The sequence below is a fragment of the Petromyzon marinus genome, chromosome 48 (genome assembly GCF_048934315.1).
Source record: "Petromyzon marinus isolate PM22_M1 ecotype Great Lakes invasive population chromosome 48, UKy_Petmar_22M1.pri1.0, whole genome shotgun sequence".
In the NCBI taxonomy this organism is placed as follows: domain Eukaryota; kingdom Metazoa; phylum Chordata; class Hyperoartia; order Petromyzontiformes; family Petromyzontidae; genus Petromyzon; species Petromyzon marinus.
The window spans coordinates 7966390-7987423 of NC_133714.1; the positions used below are offsets into that span (position 1 = coordinate 7966390).

General features: G+C 52.8%; 2 protein-coding genes across 4 annotated transcripts in view; one reads left to right on the forward strand and one right to left on the reverse strand.

Annotated features, from left to right (window-relative positions):
* LOC116952741 (voltage-dependent L-type calcium channel subunit alpha-1D-like) overlaps nt 1–8712 on the reverse strand; it is a 71486-nt gene extending 62774 nt beyond the window's left edge. The window contains 1 exon segment of the mRNA XM_076074508.1: nt 7836–8712. Coding sequence (XP_075930623.1) covers nt 7836–7983 — 148 coding nt within the window. The 5' untranslated portion in view covers nt 7984–8712.
* LOC116952754 (uncharacterized) lies at nt 76–19545 on the forward strand. Of its 3 annotated transcripts, none has more exons than XM_032972371.2 (6): nt 76–173; nt 9207–9395; nt 13026–13218; nt 15409–15914; nt 16358–16537; nt 17682–19545. In XM_032972371.2, exons 2-6 carry the CDS (start codon nt 9258–9260, stop codon nt 17778–17780), a joined length of 1116 nt encoding a protein of 371 aa, XP_032828262.1. In that variant the 5' UTR covers nt 76–173; nt 9207–9257; the 3' UTR covers nt 17781–19545. The 3 variants fall into 3 exon arrangements, with proteins under 3 accessions (XP_032828262.1, XP_032828263.1, XP_075930624.1); XM_032972372.2 differs by lacking the exon at nt 76–173 and adding an exon at nt 11586–11716 and having other exon boundaries at nt 9307–9395; XM_076074509.1 differs by lacking the exon at nt 76–173 and adding an exon at nt 11534–11716 and having other exon boundaries at nt 9331–9395.
* The last annotated feature ends 1489 nt before the right edge of the window (nt 19546–21034 follow it).

Genomic DNA, 21034 nt, shown 5'->3' on the forward strand with positions numbered 1-21034 from the left:
GTGTGGTTTGAGTGGAGAGGGCGTGGTTTGGGGGAGGGGGCGGGGTTTGTGTGTGGGGTAGGGGTTAAGAGGCGGGGCCCCGGGGTGGCAGGGGCGTGGCTTGAGTCAACGTGGACTTGGCAGTTCGCTTCGTGGCGGCCACACGAACAGCTGAGACCCCTCCATCTGCCCCGGTGAGACTCGCCTCGATCCCCACGTCTCCCCATTACCTGTCTACCCCCTGCCTTGTCCTTCAGTTCTTCCTGCTGTGTGTCCGTGTCTCCCCGTATCCCTCTGTCTTTTAAGTTATCCCCGCAGTGTCTCCCCCGTACATCTCCCTGCCTCGTCTTACAGCTTCCGTGTCTTCACGTGCTCACCCTCCCGACCTGCCTTGTGTAACGCCTCTAAAACCCCTGTCTCCCTTGTCTCCTCATCTCCTTGTCTCTACCTTGCTGTGTCTCCCTCTGTATTACCTTGCTGTGTCTCCCTCTGTCTTACCTTCCGTGTCTTCCCCCAATGTCGTGTCTCTGTCGGTGTCTCTCTCTCTCTCTTGCAGTGCCCCGTGTCCCATCGTCTGCCCGAACTCCCCTTTCTTCCTCCGCCTTGTCTCCCGTGCAAGGCTTCATTACGGCCGGGCCTGTAATTACTCCTCTACTAAGCAGCGCAGCTCTTCATTTATTTATTTTTTCGACACGACCTGGCTACCACAAACTATGGCTCGACGAGGTGGCTTCTTAATGATCATCGCGTGGACATTTCTGGCAATGGAAATGGCACCCCCGGCAATACCGCACCCACCGCTCACAGCTCCGTCTGTGACTATTAGTTCAGGAGCCGCCTGCTTGCCTACTGAATTGTCTCCAGTGCCGGGTTACCCCCGTAGCAAAAGTGTAGCTACGGATGTGGAGCTACGGGACCCGCGACTTTCGAGGGCCCCGCGCTAAATGCTTTCAAGCTATCAATTCAGGTTCGGTGGCCTGTAAAATATGTTATAAAGGGGCCCTTAAATAAAATAAAAACGTTAATATTAAAACACATTTTTCATTTGCATAGTAAACTAATTGTATTTTTTTTTCATTTGCTTTCCAGCCAGATAACATGACAAATGGCTAACCTTAAACACCCGGTCGTTCATAAAAGTTGAAGGCGGTATAGTAATAGAGTAAGTGCAGAATCACTGAACCGGAATTGATAGCTTGAAAGCATTTAGCTACAGGCCCTTTAAAGTGCGGGGCCCGTAGCATGTGTAGCAGCTACTACATTTGTAGTAGCTGCTACACATGTTGCTACTACACATGTAGCTACTTTTGCTAGGAGGATAATCTGGCACTGATCTTGACCCAACAGACTTCTAAATCTCTCCAAGGAAAGAGCGACCAACCCCCTTGTTCTCAACGGGGTTGCGAATGACCACACAACGGCGTGTGTCGTCTTCCTCCCCTTGGTAAACATCACCCCACTTCTGCTGGACGAAGTCCTCCTCTCAAGTGGGAAGAGTTTCACCGCACTTCCACCGTTGACAATTTGCGGCCGGTTTCGGACGCCGCCGCTCGCCACTGATGTGGGGCCCTGGATCATTGGGGATCGATCCCGGGTAACCCCGGGGGAGGGTTGGTGGGTCGTGCGTCGGGCAACAACGTGAGCCACCCTTGTTGTGCCCACGGTTCCGCCGGATCCTTTAGAATGACTCCCGTAAACGATCCGCGCGATTTTATGAATTGGCACGATTCGGGGTGGGGGGGGGGTCACAATTCAAGAATCCCATTGTCTCTCTTTTCCATTGTCTTCTTTTCTGGGGGTTTGTTCCCCAAAATTTCCTTTGGCCTAAATGTGACGTTAGCATATTAAATGTCGTCCAACTTTAATACATCGCGTGGTTACATTCTTCCATACGACGATTTCACGCAAGTGACCCCCGAGTTTTGGAATTCATATTTTAATCGCTGTAAGAATCGCGCACCTCCGATTTTTTTTTCCCCACCTACGATTAGCACAGTTGGCTACGCACGGTGCGAAAGAAGTTCAACGTACAGTACATGAAATAATCGGCATCTCCCTTCCACTTTTACCCGATACAGACACGATTACATTGTGTCGGTGATTCATCCTGTATCTCACACAGCAGCTGCTTCACCAGAGACTCCAGAAAGTGGCGTAGCTATCAAGTATGCAGGCGGTGCAACTGCCCATGAGAATCCCCAGCCAGAGTTGGTCCGGGTGCCAGGCTACACACTTTTTTTAATATTAACAGGTAAGGCCCAAGTGAGCTATACAGCTCTTTTTTTTTTCAGAAGCGACCTGGTCGCATGTGATAGCCCAACGAAGTGGCGTATCACCTATGTGGAAATTTATAGCAGCCAAATACTCTAAACGCGCGATGTTGATTCTACATGTGAAGGGGAAAAAAACGATGGACCTGGAGAAAAATCCACACGACCATGGGGGAGAGAGAGAGAGACAGACATGGAAACTCTAAATCTGCACATTTCTCTTCTCCTTCCTCTGCCCCATCTCGCCGTGCCGTGGTTCCCTCCTGTTTGATATGAACAAGCAGGCACGATATCTCGCTGGGACCTTTTTGCCCCCTATAACAGAAAAAATTATGAAAAATAAGATTGGCCAGCACGTCAGAGACGACGTTCTTTGTGGCCTTGTCCCCACCAGTGTTAGACCAGAGAACACCAAGAGGGCGAACACTACAAAGGCAATGCAACTATCGAAACACTTCTAGCTCGGGTAGAACAACATAGAGGGGAATGTCTCTGGTGGAGGCCAACCAGTTTCAAAGACAGTACAGTAGAACCTCGGAGATCGAACGCACCAGAACTCGAACAAAAATCGGTGTTCGATCGATATTTCCGAACGTTTTTTTTTTTGCCCCGGAAACCGAACGAAATTCGGAGGTCGAACGGGGCAATCGCGACTTGAAAGAACCTGTACACGACTGAGACACGTGGTGTCCAGCAGCGTGCATGACGCTTGCCCAGACAAAGGGGACTCCCCTTCCAAACAATGACACCACCACCTCCTCCTCCTCACCACCTTCCACTCAAGCCATCAACTCTCCTTATTACAGGTAAAGTGAAGTTCAATATTCATTTATTTCATTTATTCCATATTTATTCTTTTATTCCATTTATTTATTGTGTTACTTGTTTTTTTGCATGATTTTATACGTGTAATTACTGTAAACTTCGTGTAAAAATGCTTTATAATGACAGATTTCTTTGTGTCTGGAGCCAATTAATGTCATTTACATTAATTCTTATGGGGAAAATTAATTCGGTGTTAGAACTAATCGGTGTTCGAATGGCCTTCTGGAACTAATTAAGTTCGATCTCCGGGGTACCACTGTACATTTATAATCAGAGCGTGTTTGCATGTTTTGCCACAAGTAAGTATGGTCAATGCAGTCTTGAGGCCTTGCAGAAAGGTTTCAATGCGGAGCTTGAACATCTTCACACCTAAATTTTAATTTAAAGCTTTCGTGACTGCAGGGATTCATATTCTTGGTTCTTTCAGTAAAGTCACGTGACTCTACCGAAAGAACCAAGAGTATGAACATCTTCACCTGTTTTATTGCCAGAAAAGGGGAAAAACCTTGAACTTCAGAAACTGCTTGATTGGTCGTGCATATATTTGGGCCGCTTACCTTTCTGTAATTGTCTTCATGGTGTGCACTTACTAACTAGCCTCCGTTGCACAAATTCCATCTTTGATCCATAATAGAGGTTTTTTTGGGTTAGATCACGTCAATGTAAATGTGTCGTTAAACCAGCCACCACCCGACACGGCCAATTGGTAAGGTTTGTCACGTAAACAAAATATACATGCCAAATTGTGGGCTTACTCTCCAACACGCCAGTGTGCTGTACTAGTAATGAATATGCATGTTTTGTTTACGTGACAAACCTTACTAATTGGCTGTGTCGGGTGGTGACGGGTTTAACGACACACATTTACGCGATCTCACCCAAAAAGCCTGCAGGGTGTATATTGGTCGCGAGAGCCTACGTGTTTAAACTCCCTGTTTGATGTAACCTTGTAATTATTGTACGGCATAGTTGAGATGCAGTGCTATGAATGATCCTCTATAAAATGTCATCATAATGCTTATACTCATCATCATCGTTATATATCTGTCCCTACTTCCCGTCAACCACATGGCCCTTTAGTGAGTGCATCATTTCATCAGCAATGGTTCAACGAAAGCAAAATCCGAAACCTGCCTCGGCACACGGCGGCTCATCAGCAGTGTCGGGCTTTGTTTGAACCAATGCTGATGAGCTGCCCCAGGGTGTTATTGGTAAGGACCCTCTCGCTAAGACGTGGGCCGCTTGCGCAACGCAATCCAATTTATAATACGCATCACGGCCAATATCATCCATAATATATATTTTTTGGGTTAGATCGCGTAAATGTATAAATGTATATTCTTAGTTTTTTCGGTAAAGTCACGTTGAAGGGAAACAACAAAATAATAAAATATATATAAAACAATAAAACATTCTCACGACGTTTCGACCATAACTCAAACGGTCGTCTTCAGGTGTGTTGGTTTGCATAAATGTATTTTTAAACGGCGCATTTATTTATTTATAAAAACGTTAGCGCCACGCGCAACGATTTGGCAGTTTATTTAGGACTAGTCCATCTATATTCTGAAAAGAGGAGGGGGGAGACGAATTTTTTTTATAATGTATCCTGTCTGAAAGCCACTGTAAGCGTGAACAATCAATTAAGACCTGAAATGGTTTATCAAATCTTTCCAATGATTGCTAAGATAGAATCCATCTTCTCGGTTGAAATTGTCTCTGTGCTTGTATATGTGGATAGCCTCATGAACGAATCTCTCATGGAAGCCAGATGGCTTACAAAGAACCTCTGTCTTGTAAAAGTCAATGGCATGTGAGCCTACTGAATTAGAACAATGATCTGCCACGGCCGAGGTGTTGGTCCTACCGTGTTTAAGGTCTGCTTTGTGTTCACGAATGCGGTCCGAGACATGGCGTTTGGTTTCTCCAATGTAACTACTACCACAGAGGCAACTTAGTTTGTAGACACCAGGGTATTGTATGTCCGGAATCACATCTTTTACAGACATGTAATGTGTTACATAAAATCCGTGATCTGGTTCCGTCTGTAAAAGATGTGATTCCGGACATACAATACCCTGGTGTCTACAAACTAAGTTGCCTCTGTGGTAGTAGTTACATTGGAGAAACCAAACGCCATGTCTCGGACCGCATTCGTGAACACAAAGCAGACCTTAAACACGGTAGGACCAACACCTCGGCCGTGGCAGATCATTGTTCTAATTCAGTAGGCTCACATGCCATTGACTTTTACAAGACAGAGGTTCTTTGTAAGCCATCTGGCTTTCATGAGAGATTCGTTCATGTGGCTATCCACATATACAAGCACAGAGACAATTTCAACCGAGAAGATGGATTCTATCTTAGCAATCATTGGAAAGATTTGATAAACCATTTCAGGTCTTAATTGATTGTTCACGCTTACAGTGGCTTTCAGACAGGATACATTATAAAAAATTTCGTCTCCCCCCTCCTCTTTTCAGAATATAGATGGACTAGTCCTAAATAAATTGCCAAATCGTTGCGCGTGGCGCTAACGTTTTTATAAATAAATAAATGCGCCGTTTAAAAATACATTTATGCAAACCAACACACCTGAAGACGACCGTTTGAGTTATGGTCGAAACGTCGTGAGAATGTTTTTATTGTTTTATATATATTTTATTATTTTGTTGTTTCCCTTCAACGTGACTTTACCGAAAAAACTAAGAATATGAATTACTGCAGTCACGAAAGCTTTAAATCAAAATGTATAAATGTGTCGTTAAACCCGCCACCACCCGACAGCCAATCGGTAAGGGTTGTCACGTAAACGGAACATGCCAAGCCACAACATTTACAATCATTATCGTTCACGTCCTTATGGAGAATCTAGGTAACAACATTCACAAGCGAACACTAACCGTGTGTGCTGCGTGCACGCACGTATTTATGCATGCACGGTGTGATGATTGCTTGTGTTGCAGTCGAAACGTCGTGAGAATTTTATTGTTTTATATTTGTATTTTATTGTTTCCCTTCTACGTGGTGACTTTACCGAAAGAACCAAGAATATAGTACGGTATGTTGAACTTCTTTTGCTCCGGATGTAGCCAACCGTGCTAATCGGAGCTACTTTGTGTACAGTATATACTGCGTGTATGCACGCACTATGTGTACTTGTGTATATGTGCTGTGTACCACGTAGTGTAGCGGCCAACACCGGTGACGTTTATCTGAATCGGTCCTGGGCCTCCTCTAGGTCGACTCAGCCTCAAATGAGTACCTGGTGTGATGTGTGAACATCGCCACTGGGGAGACGAAGGCGGTCGGGCGTGGTGCTGGCCACTCACCCCCTCGTGTGCCGTGCCGGCCTTCATAGGTGCTCGGTAACAGCACTTGCCCCAACAGTCTGTTAAGGCTATACGGGGGATCTTTGTTTTTGTGTATCTGTACTGCGTGTACTATGTTAACTGTACTGTGTGTGCGTGCTGTGTATCTGTACTTTGTACTGTGGATGTGATTGTGTATGCTTTTGCGACGCAATGTTCTGATTTTCACATTGGATTATTTTCGAGTCGGAGCTCGTAGGTAAAATGTGTGTGCCGTAAATCCCTCCTCCACCCGACACAACCACTTGATGAAGTTGTCACGTTATTGAACAAGCGCAGCCAATGTAATTACCGATTCGGCAGCATGTTTGATGTTCACGTGACAACTTCGTTAATTCGTTGTGTCGGGTGGAGGGATTACGACACGAAACATTTTTTTAAATTCGTGCCCGGTGTCGCCCGAGGCCCCGTGCAATGTTTTATTCGTACGTGGTGGTGGTGGTGGTGTTGGGGGCGTCAGTCTCGCAAGTTGCATCTCTCTCAACGCGGCGTGGATTTGTAACGCGCGAAGATTTTCGCACACGGAGGCACCGGGAGCCACTGAAGGCAGCCGGCACTGGGACCAACAGTTGCCCAAGCTCCGTGATTCTACGTTGGGACGTTTTTGTTGCCCCGTGCCCGTGTAATCCAGCACTGCGGAGGGGGGACAGCGCGAGGGTTGGTGTATCGCGCACACATGTTTAGCGGCGCGCCCTTCCTGCGAGTGGTTGAGGAGTTGACATGCCCTTGCTCGCCAGGAAATGGCGGTACAGCAAGTGGATTAATCTCCGCCCATTTACATCTGCGCGGAGATTGAGCGTTGCCCCCACCACCACCACCACCACCCCTCTCACCCGTGGATTTTCTACGGCTATTCCCATGAACACTCGGTAACCGAGTTGGTCAAACTTCCCCAAAACAGGGCCCGATGCTGGAGCCAGTTCCTGCTAGTTTTTGTTTTGTTTTGGCCATGTTTTTGTTTATTGTAGTACGGAGTTAGACTGATGGCCTTAATCTTAGTTGTCTTGTGGTTGTTGTTGTTATTTGACTTGCATCCCACTGGGATTTTTGCACACAGCGTTGGTGTACGGTGCTATTTCAGGAATATTTTGATATTTTTTTTCCTGTATTTTCTGTTTGCACAGTCACATAATCACTTTAAGATGTTTTCTTGTTCATGTTTTTTGTTTGTTGCGGTTGCACCCGATTCAAGAGCCGAATGGCTCACAGGGCTATACCAAATAAATGAACTAATAAATGAACTATGCTACCTTTTTTTAGCCTTAGTTTTATCGGCCGGTTGCCCGCGCCTCCCGAATCGTCCCCAAAATCTGTGCACGGCGCGCACGTAACTTGAACTCTCGTTACCCGGCCGTCTCTGCAGTGCGTGTGCTGCGCATGGGTAACTCACGTGGGGAGCCCTGCAGGTACTTGCTCTTTACGAGCCCGATGCTGACCACCTTCCCGTGGAAGGCGGCGTCCGAGTCGTCCTCCTTCGCCGCCGACGCCACCTTCTTCCCCCTCATTCGCTGGACGAAGCCCAGGAGCTTGTTGGCCATGGCCAGCTAGGGGGAACGCACTCCCCGCGGTGCAACGCGAAGCCGCGCTCGTGCGTGCCGTGTCTGCCTTGCGTGTGCTCTTGGTCGGTGCTGTGTTGTTGCCGTTGTTTGCCGTCGTCAGCCTTCAACTGTCAATTCTTTCCTTTCCTCGGTGGTTGCGCTTGTCCAGTTAAGAGGCAAAGGCGCAGCCCTGCGATTGCTCGCTCGCGCCGCTGCCCGGCGGGAAGGGTCTCCGCTCGAGGGAGGGTTTCCACACTCTCGAGAGAGTGTTGCTTTGGCCTACTCGTCCACTCTCTTCTTGTCCAGAAGCGTCATCCGAATGCGCCGGCGGACATGGAGACCACTTTGCCGCTCCACCTCTCGAACCGCGCGTGTCGCTTCGATGGAGCCGCTTTACCGACAGGAGACCGGAGCGCGGGCTGCCGTGGTGTCGAGGGAGGGTCGCCGATTGGCGCCGTAGCTGCTGTTCGAGGGCGGTGGGCGGGGTGTGGGGGGGGGCAAGGAGGGCCCGTCACTCACGCCCGCGGGACGGACTCGGCGGTGGCCGGAGATGTGTTCCAGACCAGGGCGGCAAACGGCCGACGGGAATGTGGCGTTGGCGCTCGCTTGATGGGCACGTGGCACCCGTCTGCTCGAGATAGCGTGGAAGTATTGGGCCCGTTTTTAGTTGAGGATTCGCACGGGGTGCAGGGCGGCGTTCAGAGGTGCGTGAAGTCTCGCTGTGGGCGGCGGTGTAGCGGGAGCGTGGCTTCGGGTTTGCATTTATTGGGTGCTCACAAACGGTTGACATGAGCCCTGGTGCAACTAATGAAATGGGAGGGGTGGGGAGGGTGGGGGGGTGGGGAGGGTGGTGGGGGCCCCTCCCCCTCTTCATAGCCTGGCACTTGGGGCCCCTCTGGCCCATGGGCCCCAGTACACACTCAATGGATACCCACCCTCGGTGTAAGTTGATGAATCTAAGTGAGAGTCTACGGATCTGTGTAGGGTTACGGGCTTTGGTTGGTGCTTGTACATTACTGTACTACCAACACGGGCCCATTGGTTAGCCACGGTTTGGCTACGTACAATTTCGAAAGAAGTTCAACGAACGTGCATGGTAGAGGTCTTGTTGGGGTGATGCGCACGTGCTCGGGGTCACACGGGTCTCCCCGCGTACCCACAAGCCTCTGCTCTCGCTTGATATCGGCTGACGGCGTATGCCTCCCGTCCGTGCGGACGCCCAGGCCCGGCACCGGCGGCGGAGGAGGAGGAGGAGGCGGCGACGCGCTCCGTGCATGAGCTTCTCCGTGCGCTTCCCGCGGGCCCCGCCGTGGGTCCTCGCCGATGCCACCGTGTCGCTGAGGGCCCCTTCGGAGTACGGGGCCACGGGCACCGTAGAGATCGTCGCCAACGCTCGGACCGAGGTTGGCCAGGTGAGCGAGGGTAGCCGTGCTCGTTGGGGGCACCTGTCACTGCTGTTGTCTACACGGTTGTCATTTGCATCGTTATCATTTTCGAAGCTGGCATTTGCCGTGAGCGGGAATCGAACTCGTCTGTCACGTAGTGTGCTAAAACCGCTGCAGGCCACAACATTCATCTGCCAATGACGTCGCGAGATCTTAAAACGCCCGATGCGAAGCAAGACGGCACCATTGCGCGTTGGTCAACACAACCGCAGTATTAACCAGGGCGCCCACCGGGTTCGAAGCGCAAACCAAGTGCCGAACGCGCTATCGTTTGGCTGTGGCAAGCGATTGACAGCATTTATGTCTGGTGTTTCACACTGCAAAGGCACAAAGGTCGCCCCATGTAGCCTTAAGAGACTTCTGGGGCAAGCGCTGTTAGCGAGCACCTAATGAAGGCTGGCACGGTACACGAGGGTGGTCAGCTCCTCCGTGCTGATGTTTACACTTCCAAGTACCCACTTGAGGCCGAGCAGTTAAATATTCGTCACTGTTGTTGGTCGCTGGGTTCGTAGCGCAGCGCGCTAGCCACAAAGCTAACCGCCCCCCAATGAATCAATACCACTTTTGCCACCATAAAATCTAATCCATAAAATTATCACCACCATCATCGCAATCAACTCGCTGCACTTGAGAACCCGGCTTAATCATAACTCTTGTCATCATGATGCGAGTCTACGAGTCTCTCTGTGAGCCTGTGATTATTCACGTAAATCTGTGGGTGCCTATGCAAGTCATTCACTTGGCTGAGACCATCAACTCTCTTCACTCGTGAACCCGGTTTAATTGAGGGCAGCGGACGCCTGGATTCGAACTCAGCTCTCAGCACTCTGACCTCTGAGCCACTCGCTCATCTCATTGACAAGCTGGCTTCGGTGTCATCGAGCGTACCTCCTTGAAAGTTCCCCGCGACTGGAGTTTGTTATTCACTTTTCCCTCTACCTCTCCTTGTCGGGAGGGAGAGTGGCTTGCTGAAGGAGTGAAGGCGGCTGTGGTCGTAAAGGCAAGAACGGCTTCGCGCGGGAGCTCTTATCGAGTTGGTGGGATTCCAATTCCATACTCGGTCACGGATATTCCCACCGTGCCCCAATTAGATTCCTGCCGACTGCCAGGCGCCCGTCAGTTCCCCCGCCCTGTTTAAGGCACTCGGTTGCCTCCGGTCGGGTCGCACAACGGTGCCCGGTCTCCTTGTGTACATTTAAATAGTAGCGCCTTAACACGAGGCGCTTTTTCAACACAATTATACGATTTTGTGCATAAGGTGATGGTGGATGAAATAGAGTGGTGATGTAGTTACGGTGACAGTTGCGAGAAGAGGGTGGGGGTGGTTAAGGTAGGGGTAGTGGTAGGGGTAGTGGTAGGGGTAGTGATAGGGGCTGGGGTAGTGATAGTGGTAGGGGTAGTGATAGGGGCTGGGGTAGTGATAGTGGTAGGGGTAGTGATAGGGGCTGGGGTAGTGATAGGGGTTGTGATAGGGGTTGGCCTTGTCGTAGCTGGTGAGTTGTGGGGATAGGGAGTAGCAGTAACAGGGACAGTGATGGGGGTATGGGTAGTGATGGGGCTAGGGATAGTGATGGAGGTATGGGTAGTGATGGGGCTAGGGATAGTGATGGGGGTATGGGTAGTGATGGGGCTAGGGATAGTGATGGGGGTATGGGTAGTGATGGGGCTAGGGACAGTGATGGTGGTATGGGTAGTGATGGGGCTAGGGATAGTGATGGGGGTATGGGTAGTGATGGGGCTAGGGATAGTGATGGGGGTATGGGTAGTGATGGGGGTATGGGTAGTGATGGGGCTAGGGATAGTGATGGGGGTATGGGTAGTGATGAGGCTAGGGACAGTGATGGGGGTATGGGTAGTGATGAGGCTAGGGATAGTGATGGGGGTGGCGGTGGTGAATAGGTGTTGAGGTAGGCCTGGTCGTAGCTGGCGGGTTGGGGGTAGGGAGTACCAGCAGCAGGGTGGGCTTAAGGAGAAGAGAACTTTAAGGGAGGGATGGAAGCGGGAACCCATTGGGGTCACGGCACTTAATATCGCAAACTTCCGTCTCTGAGAATTATAAATATGATCGGTTTGACTGATGTGACGAACGGCACTTTCCCTAACAGTGCGGGCGGGCGAGTGCTTGACACCCTCCACCCCACCCACCGTGTGGGCCAGGGCTCACTCGCAGACATCTCAAGAGGCAGCTCTGAGCGACCTCTGCTTCCGCGAGCCATTCTCTGCCCAACACGAAAGATTGCGCTGCACCTTCGTCCCGTGAGACAACCGGCCGATAGCCAACAATCGAGGTGACAGCGTGGAAGAATGCAAATTAAAACAACAAAAACATCTTGAACGTGGTAACACTGGCGGTTGTCCCTCTGTCTCCCGCGTGTCCCCCATACCCGGGGAGGAGCGGTAGTGTAATAGCCGTTAGCGCTACGCTGCACTACGAACCTGGCAATGCGAGTCCGATTCCCGCTGACGGTCGACACCCGTGACGATTTTCTGAACCGGTCCTGGGCCTCCCCTAGGTCTACTCGTCCCCAAATGAGTACCTGGTGTCCCACATACCCGGGGAGGAGCGGTAGTGTAATAGCGGTTAGCGCTACGCTGCACTACGAACCTGGCAATGCGAGTCCGATTCCCGCTGATGGTCGACACCAGTGACGATTATCTGAACCGGTCCTGGGCCTCCCCTAGGTCTACTCGGCCCCAAATGAGTACCTGGTGTCCCCCATACCCGGGGAGGAGCGGTAGTGTAATAGCCGTTAGCGCTACGCTGCACTACGAACCTGGCAATGCGAGTCCGATTCCCGCTGACGGTCGACACCAGTGACGATGATCTGAACCGGTCCTGGGCCTCCCCTAGGTCTACTCGGCCCCAAATGAGTACCTGGTGTCCCCCATGCCCGGGGAGGAGCGGTAGTGTAATAGCCGTTAGCGCTACGCTGCACTACGAACCTGGCAGTGCGAGTCCGATTCCCGCTGACGGTCGACACCCGTGACGATTTTCTGAACCGGTCCTGGGCCTCCCCTAGGTCTACTCGTCCCCAAATGAGTACCTGGTGTCCCACATACCCGGGGAGGAGCGGTAGTGTAATAGCGGTTAGCGCTACGCTGCACTACGAACCTGGCAATGCGAGTCCGATTCCCGCTGACGGTCGACACCAGTGACGATTATCTGAACCGGTCCTGGGCCTCCCCTAGGTCTACTCGGCCCCAAATGAGTACCTGGTGTCCCCCATACCCGGGGAGGAGCGGTAGTGTAATAGCGGTTAGCGCTACGCTGCACTACGAGCCTGGCAATGCGAGTCCGATTCCCGCTGACGGTCGACACCCGTGACGATTATCTGAACCGGTCCTGGGCCTCCCCTAGGTCTACTCGGCCCCCAAATGAGTACCTGGTACGGTGCGGAAACATCGCCACTGGGGAGACAAAGGCGGCCGGGCGTGGTGCTGGCCACCCGCCCCGTTATGCGCCGTGCCGGCCTTCACAGGTGCTCGCTAACAGCACTTGCCCCAACAGTCTGTTGAGGCTATACGGGGGGGATCTTTGTGTGTTACTGGTTTGGACTCCCCTGTTTAACCCCCCCCCACCCACCGACCGTTTCCTAGGGGTTCCACGTCTCTGAGCCCAAGCCGATGGTGAGCTCTTTGGCCACGCACGGCAACCCGGACCTGGCGAGGCCCGTGGCCATCAAGCTGTCATGGCCCCACCCCCATTGCGACGACCGGCACGGCGAGCTCCTCACGTCCGGCGCCAGGCCGGTCGCCTCTCCGCGGCAGTCGACGCGCTCCAAAGCTCAAGGTCAGAGTTGTCTCCCTGCTCGTCAAATGATGGCACCGCTTTGTTGAGCTTTCATTCCGTGGCCAGGTCGCTTTTGAAAAAACAAGTTAATATCTGAGGTTGGCTTCGTCTGGTGAGGATGGGGATGGTTTAGTTTGTATTGTGTATTTTGTTGATTTCTCTGCCTCTCTTGTACTTTGCACTGCTGTCGTGGTATTGTACTGTTTGTTGTAATGTTCTTACCCGCCCCGACTGGACATTTGTGAAAAAAGAGCTTTATAAGAATAGGGTTTACCCTTTACGGCAATAAAACAGTTGTAGATTAAAAAAAGGATACCTTTTGCAAGGAATCAAGTATGCATTAACCACACGTACTTGTGGTGAACATGCAAACAAACTCTGCTAATATAATTATATCTTGCATTGCCTTTAAAACTGATTAGCCTACACCGGAGATGGGCCTTCTTTATGTCCTAGTCTCACCACCAGTGTCAGACGAGAGAACAACGCCAAAAGGTGAACGGTACAAAGACAATGCAAGTATCAGAGCTTTTATAGCTCGGGGTGAGAAGCTATATCATGGGATACCTTTTGATACTGACAAAAAGGTCCCATGATAAAGAGCTTTATAGCTCATCGGATTCCTTCAGGATAAATGAATATTCTAATTCTCCGCCCTCGGGCCCTTGAGCCAGTGGCGGTGGAGTTTTCGCGTTGGTATCGATGAGGTCAGAGGTCAATCGATCCAAATGGGCTGGTGGGGGGGGGGGGGGGCGGACGAGTGGTAGCGAAGCGCGGTCAATGTGGGCGGGCAGCCAGGTCGGAATCGTAATCTTTCTTTATCTGGGAGAAATCCGATGACCTGCAAAGCTTTTTTTCTCACAGATATCCGGTAGGGGGAACAGGGTCACACAGATACAACGATAAAGCAATGATCGGGAGTGCAGAGTATAGGTAGGAAAGCAAATCGCAAAAAAATGTAACACGTAAAACAGATAGTATACACTGTTAAGTTGAAATTGCATAAGTGCACCAATTTTTTTAAAGAAAGATTTACAATTTTAAGGGAGGAAACCAGATTGTTTCAAAACGTTTGTGCTCCAACAGCAAAGGCTTTGTAACATATTCCTATTCATGTTCTTGGGATAGATAGATAGGTTTTCTTGGGTTTGATAATGGGGTTAATGGGGTTAATGAACTAGTTTAAGTATAGCGGACATTCGCCAACAAGGGATTTATGTACACAACCACGTGACTTGAACCCAAGTAGTCAAAGCAGTGAGCCGTCGCCGCTCGAATCCTGAGTTCGCGCCCCACGTGTAAGCCCCGCCGAGGTTAAACATCCGGATCCTCGAGGCTATTCCTCTGCTCCGCTGCCTACGTCCGTTTCCGTACGGCATCTCGGGACGCGGTGGCATTTCCGCCGTACAAATGAGCGCGCCACGGTCCGGCGCGGCGGTGGCGCCGCCGAGTGGCTGAGCCTGTCGGTGCTGATCGGCCCGCAGCCGGAGCCCGCGCCCGCTGGCCGGCCCGTCCCCGTGTGGATTGCCGGTGCCCGGCCGCACGCTGGCGCCGATCCGCAGCAGGATCCCGGCGCTCGCCGGGCTCCCTCTCCTCTTCTTGCTCCTCCTCCGCCTCCGGCCGCGGCGATTGGGGGTGAGGATGAGAGCTCCTAGGGGTGGGCAGGCGGGGGGGCAGGTGGGTGGGCAGGCGGGGGGGCAGGTGAGGGGGCAGGCAGAGCCAGCGGGAACTGAGCAAGCGCCGGGCACTGCGGTGTACAATTTAGTTCGATTGGTTGTGTAGCTTACGGTGTTCACCAACAGAGCCAAGAGGAGGCAACTGGGTGGCTCTGAGCGCTGAGCCAGCTCCGCTGAGAGCCTGGGTTCGAATCCGGTTTCTCAAGTGTGGCGAAGTTGATGGTGTCAATCCAGTCCTCCGTGACTTGCACCGAGGCCCAGAGTCGTCCACAGAGCCCCAGAGACTTACATAGCAACCCGTAGATTCGACATCCGCCGAGATCCCAGCCCTGTAATGTGTATGTTTATACCGTTAGTACTGTGTATATCGTGTGTCTGTACTGTGACTGCACCGTATCCGTACAACCTTGGGGTTCCGCGATGCCGCCGTGATTGTCCGTCCACTTTTCCCAATTTTATTTTTGATAAAAAAAATATATATGTTCCCCGTGGCCGCCGCGCCTTCCCCCGGCAGAACCAAACGAGGCGACGGCGGCCGGGCTGTCCAGAGCCGCCACCTCGGGGTCATGCCACGGTGAGGCCCGGCTCGGGCTCCAGCCTCCTGCGGTGCCGACAACCGTTTTCCAGGCGGCCGACCCACGGAGGGCGAGGGGCGCATCGGCGTCGGACTCGAGCCGTGACCGCGAGACGCCGCCGCCGCTGCTGCTGATGCCGCATCAGCTGACGGTGGAGCTGCCGATGCCGCCCTTCGTCGAGTTCTCTTCTTCTTCCTGCTCCTCGTGGTCGACCGTTGGGGGTTTATGTCGTCTGCCGCGACGGCCGTCGGCGCTGGGTGGCGGCACGGGGGACACGAGCCGGGACACGAGCCGGGACACGAGCCGGGACACGAGCCGGGACACGAGCCGGGACACGAGCCGGGACACGAGCCGGGACACGAGCCGGGACACGAGCCGGGACACGAGCCGGGACACGAGCCGGGACACGAGCCGGGACACGAGCCGGGACACGAGCCGGGAGGAGGTAAACCGATGGGCAGCGAGCGACTCTCTTTCCTCGTTGGCTGACGGCCATCCCCGGCCCAACGAGCGGCCTACGGCGACTCGACGGGCCGCCACCATTCAGGTTTTTTGGCGATGCCGACAATGATCCCGGTGCGGCTGCCACGGCTGCCGTCCATAACGTTTACGGCTCCGTTGTGGCCGATTTTGACGCTCTTGTCAATGCCAATGATGCGTTAACGCTAACGATGCTCTTTGCTGGCGCTGCTGACGACCATAATACTTTTGCTGTGGACGATAACGATGGTGCAGATGATAATGACGACGCTCTTGACGGTGCTGGCACCCATGGTAACGATGGCGATTATCACTCTTGCTTCGGACGCCAACGATGGTGGTGGTAATGACGACGTTGCTCTCACTGCCGACGCTCACGACGACGCCATCGACTGTACTTTGCCGCAGCTGCGCTCCGCCGTGCCTTGCGAGCCGAGGCCGGTGACCCCGCCGACCCTCCTCACGCCGTGGGATTTTGAGCTGGGCCCACGCGCGCCCACTCGACTTGTCATCCCGCCGACCCCGCCGCCGCAGCCGTCTGTGCTGACTCAATCCCAGCTGCAGGACACGCTGCTCTACCTGCTGCAGGTGCGTGGCACCCCTCCGATTCTACTCCGCTCCCCTCCCCTCTCCTCCCCACCACTCCGCTTTCTCGCCATTACACACACAATCTGTCAGCCGAACTTCCCGTACACGCGGTCATAGCTTCGATCGTTTCACAGCCGTGAACTTTTTTTAACACTGTATACGACACCCTGCAGCCAGACACTTAAAAAAAAGAAATTCTGCAATCTCCTTATTTTATTTTTGGTTAAGTAAGAAACCTTAAGTCGGTTGGTAACACTCGTGACTCCAACAGCAAGAAGGGCCTGGATTAGATTCACGACTCGGGCACCTCTCTGTGTGGCGTTTGTAATAGGGGGAGTCCCCTGTTGTGCGTGGGGTTTGGCGAAACGTGCACAATGTTGCAACAAAAAAAAAACGCGAATCGCTCGGCTGGGATTTCCACGTGGCGGTGACAACATCGCTCCCCTCGCTGAGAAACCTTGGCAGGACCCTCCCTGAAGAAAGAATCTTGAGACTCGGCGAGGCTTCCCTGGGTAAAATCTGCGAAATAGAATGAACGGGGCGGGGAGGAGGGGGGCATGACCCTGGGGTCCTCGCACTCTTTTAATTTTTTTTATAGATGTTGCCAACAGATGGCAGCAGACACCGTAGGCGTGCGTGTGCGTTGGCCTTCGATGGGGAGCGACAGTGCAGCGGCGGTTAGGCCACCCGGCCTCGATTCCTGCTCACGGTCAACACCAGTGACGATTATCTGAACCGGTCCTGGGCCTCCCCTAGGTCGACTCGGCCTCAAATGGGCACCTGCTGCAGTGTGTAAACATCCACTACTAGGCAGACAAAGGCGGCCGGGCGTGGTGCTGGCCACCCACCAACCGTTGTGCCGTGCCGGCCTTCGTAGGTGTTCTGTAACAGCACTTGCCCCAACAGTCAGTGAAGGTTACACAGCCCGATGAGACCTCACCAGTGTTGAGGGCCGCCACACATTTTAAAACATTGGGGTTTGACAGCAGCACGATGATGGGTGGCGGTGTTTTCACCATTTGTGTGTTGTCGGGGGCCGCACTAAAGGCCTCCAGGGCCAGCCAGTGGCCCGCGGGGGGGGGGGGGGGGCCTTGCAATGAAGAACGCTGCGGTAGAGATGACGTGCGCTAACGCTGTGTTGCAGAACGACGACGAATTTGTGGACAGAATCCACCGCGCTTACCTGCACCGCTCCTCTGGCGCCGCGTCGCGAGACGCCCACCCCCAGTGCCTTCCGCGTTGAGCGGCACCCTAGAGGCTCCACACCCACGGCGACGCAAAATCAACCCGGAGGTGGTGGTCGTGACGGCTCCAGCGTTACGCAACGCCGAACCGTGCGGCCTTACCACCACCACCGCCAGCAGCGGCAGCAGCAGCGGGGGCGGCGATTTTCAATTTGAACAGCATCTCGGCGCAGCTGCTTGCCGCAGGACTACGTTGCGGTAGAAGCGGCAGCGAGGTCAGGCCAGGGGAGCACGGGGCACCAGCCCAGGACCATACAAACACAGACCCTAGCAACAACGACAACGAGCCAAAGTGACCGTCAGGGCAGCCGGCGTAGCCAGGGCAGCACCTAAGCACCCCAGGCTACGCTGGCACCCACCCACTTGCCAAAGAGTCCCCAGGCGGGACCCAAAGTGCCTTGAACACGGAGTGGGGGGGGGCACCCACCCTTCACCTGTGCCGGCTCACCTGGGTCCAGCCGCGTTGTTGATTGGGTGTCCAGGGATGGTTTATGTTATTTGTTGTGTGCCAAAGTTTTAGCGAAATAACCATCACAGCCACGTTAGGGTGCTGGAGGCCCCGTGGTGGCTGCGTCGGGGGGAAACGCCGAGCCGGTACCGCTGACAATCCTGGGTTTGAGTCCGGGTTTCAGCCGGTGATTCGACCGGAATTCTCAAGTGCAGTGGGCGAGTTTTGACTGTCTTCAGCCCGGTCACCAAAGACTACGCGAAAAACCTTTCTCGCGTTAATAGCCCAGCCGCTTGAGAGGTTTGAAAACGTAAGTTTTTTTTTGGACATTTTTCTTTTGGCAAGGTCTGTGCAAGTGAAAAAGAATGTGGCCCCATCGTGGGCGGATAAAGAGACACCAAAAGAAGCGGCTCCTTCGGAAGAAGTTCCGCGACGTCCTCTTCCGGCGCCGGGCGTCGTCGTCCGCCGCTCGCTGTGATGAGGTGGGGGCGGGGGCGGTGGGGACCTTGTGGAACGCGCCCTCGATCTGAACGTCTCGGTTGGGTCACCGTCGTGACGTTTGCCGAGGGGAGTTGCCGGGTCGGCTCCAGGTTACGTGGACGCTTCCCCCGCGCGCCCCCACGCCTCTGCCCCCGCACCTGGCCGATTTCGATTTATTTGGACCCCTCTTCCCACTTTGGCAAGCGGCGATTACGCTCGTCTATCCGGGGGGGGGGGGGGGGGAGAGGGGTGGGGGGAGCCTCACCTTATTTTGTGTTTCGTTTTTTTAGGAGGGGGTTCCGGCGCAAGCTTTCACTGTCACGGGGTTGGGGGTTTGGTGGGTGGGGGGGGCGATGATGATGCTTGCTGTGCTTCAGCGTTGGTAATGTTTGGCCAGAGACCTGTTTAGGCGCTTGCAAAGGTAGATGCCGGTGTGCCGTGGTGTTTGTGCACGGCAGTTGCTTGGCGGTTTCTTTCTGTGTTGATCGGCACCCCCTGATTCATCATCGAAGCGCCCCTTGCCTTGGACGTCTCGCGTTTGTTTAACAAAGCCCCGAGTCTGCCGATGAGATGCGCAAGGTCGACATCAGCCCGGAGTTTGCTCGCTTAGGCAAACGCTCGCACGGATTGCACTTACGGGATTGGCCTGGGGAGGCGCCGGGGCCCCAGTCGACCTATAAACGCAGCGTTCGTTTTGTTTGTGGAGACGGAACGGAGTGCTCCGTGGCAAAGCGTTGTGTCGCTGGTTTGGGAGTTGCACTTTGGTGATGTACTTGTCGTCGGCGTTCTTTTGCCTGCGCTGGACGTAAACTAATAAAGGATTTTGGAAAAATCCACACTTTCAGCTCCTGCTTGCTCGCTCGCTCGCTCACCAGGGGTCGGTCGCCTCCTTGTCACGCTTCTGTAGCTACTCACATGGTCACTGTTGCTGTGAACTTATCTTCATTGCTTCCTCCACCCGTGTTGAGGACTTGAGTCGACCGGATGCTGTTGTCTCCTTTCACACTGTGCTCAACCACCACCAACCACACTACAGGGCACACAACAACAAAATCACCCACTCAACCACTCGCCTTTCAACCCACCTCACCACACTGCAGGTCACAACACCGCACTTACCCAGCCACTTGCTCGCCTATCTACCCACCAACTCGCCCACCCATTCACCGCACTGCAGGTCACAGCACCACACTTACCCACTCACTCGCCCACCCATTCACCACACTGCGGCTCACAGCACCACACTCACTCATGTTGCACACTCGAAATTAAGGACGTGGGCAGGTGCTCCAAATCGAGGGCAAACATTTATTGTGGTAAATCTGCAAAATGGAACAGCACGTGTCACGCAGCAATCCTGAACCGAGTCGCCATTAACCACGTGACTGGTGTACAAGTCGGTTAAGTTTCTCAAACCCAATTCTACTACTGATAAACCATCTTTGTCTTTGACAGTAACCTTTACACTGCACTATTCGAATATTACATTAATCCTAAGCTGTATGTCTATCTATGCCATCCAATTGTATCGGTATCTTACACCCATTATCTGTACTGTGTGTGTACAATATACGTACTGTATTTGTCAACATTGTACAACTTACTACTTACGCGTTCTATTCTCAATAGCATTTGCGAGTAGTCTTACTCTGGGTGTATGGGCATGGTTATAGAATTACAAGTATTGACTACAGTACGTCATCTTTTACAGTGCACAGTGCTAAAACCTCTCCTATTGAATATATGACAAACTAACAATTCAAAGCCAAGCTTTAAGTCTAGAACAAGTCTAGAACATTTCTATAACGATCAAAAACAGCCTTTGGGTCCTTTTCCTGTAAAATGGAACAGCACGTGTGTCACAGCAATCCTCCACCGAGTCGCCATTAACCACGTGACTGGTGTACAGGTCTGGTTAATCAATAACCCTGCCAGCCCCCTACAGGCCCAACTCCGTTATTGCATGCTGGTGTACACACGTGCATTGATGGACTGCACAGCACAAGGACTTTCACAAAACCACACTTTACTCCCTTTCTGCACGAGGAAATAATTAAAATAGTGGTCCATTCCTAATGTGCCACACTCACCCACCCACACTGCGGCTCACAGCACCACACTTAACCACTCGCTCACCCACCCATTCATCACACTGAAGCTCACAGCACCACACTTACCCACTCACCCACCCATTCATCACACTGCGGGTCACAACACCACACTTACCCACTCAGCCATCTTTACACCCACACACTCATTACGTACTCGCTCGCCCACTCGCCACACTGCAGGTCACCTCGCTTCTCTTCCTGGTTCTTCTCTTGC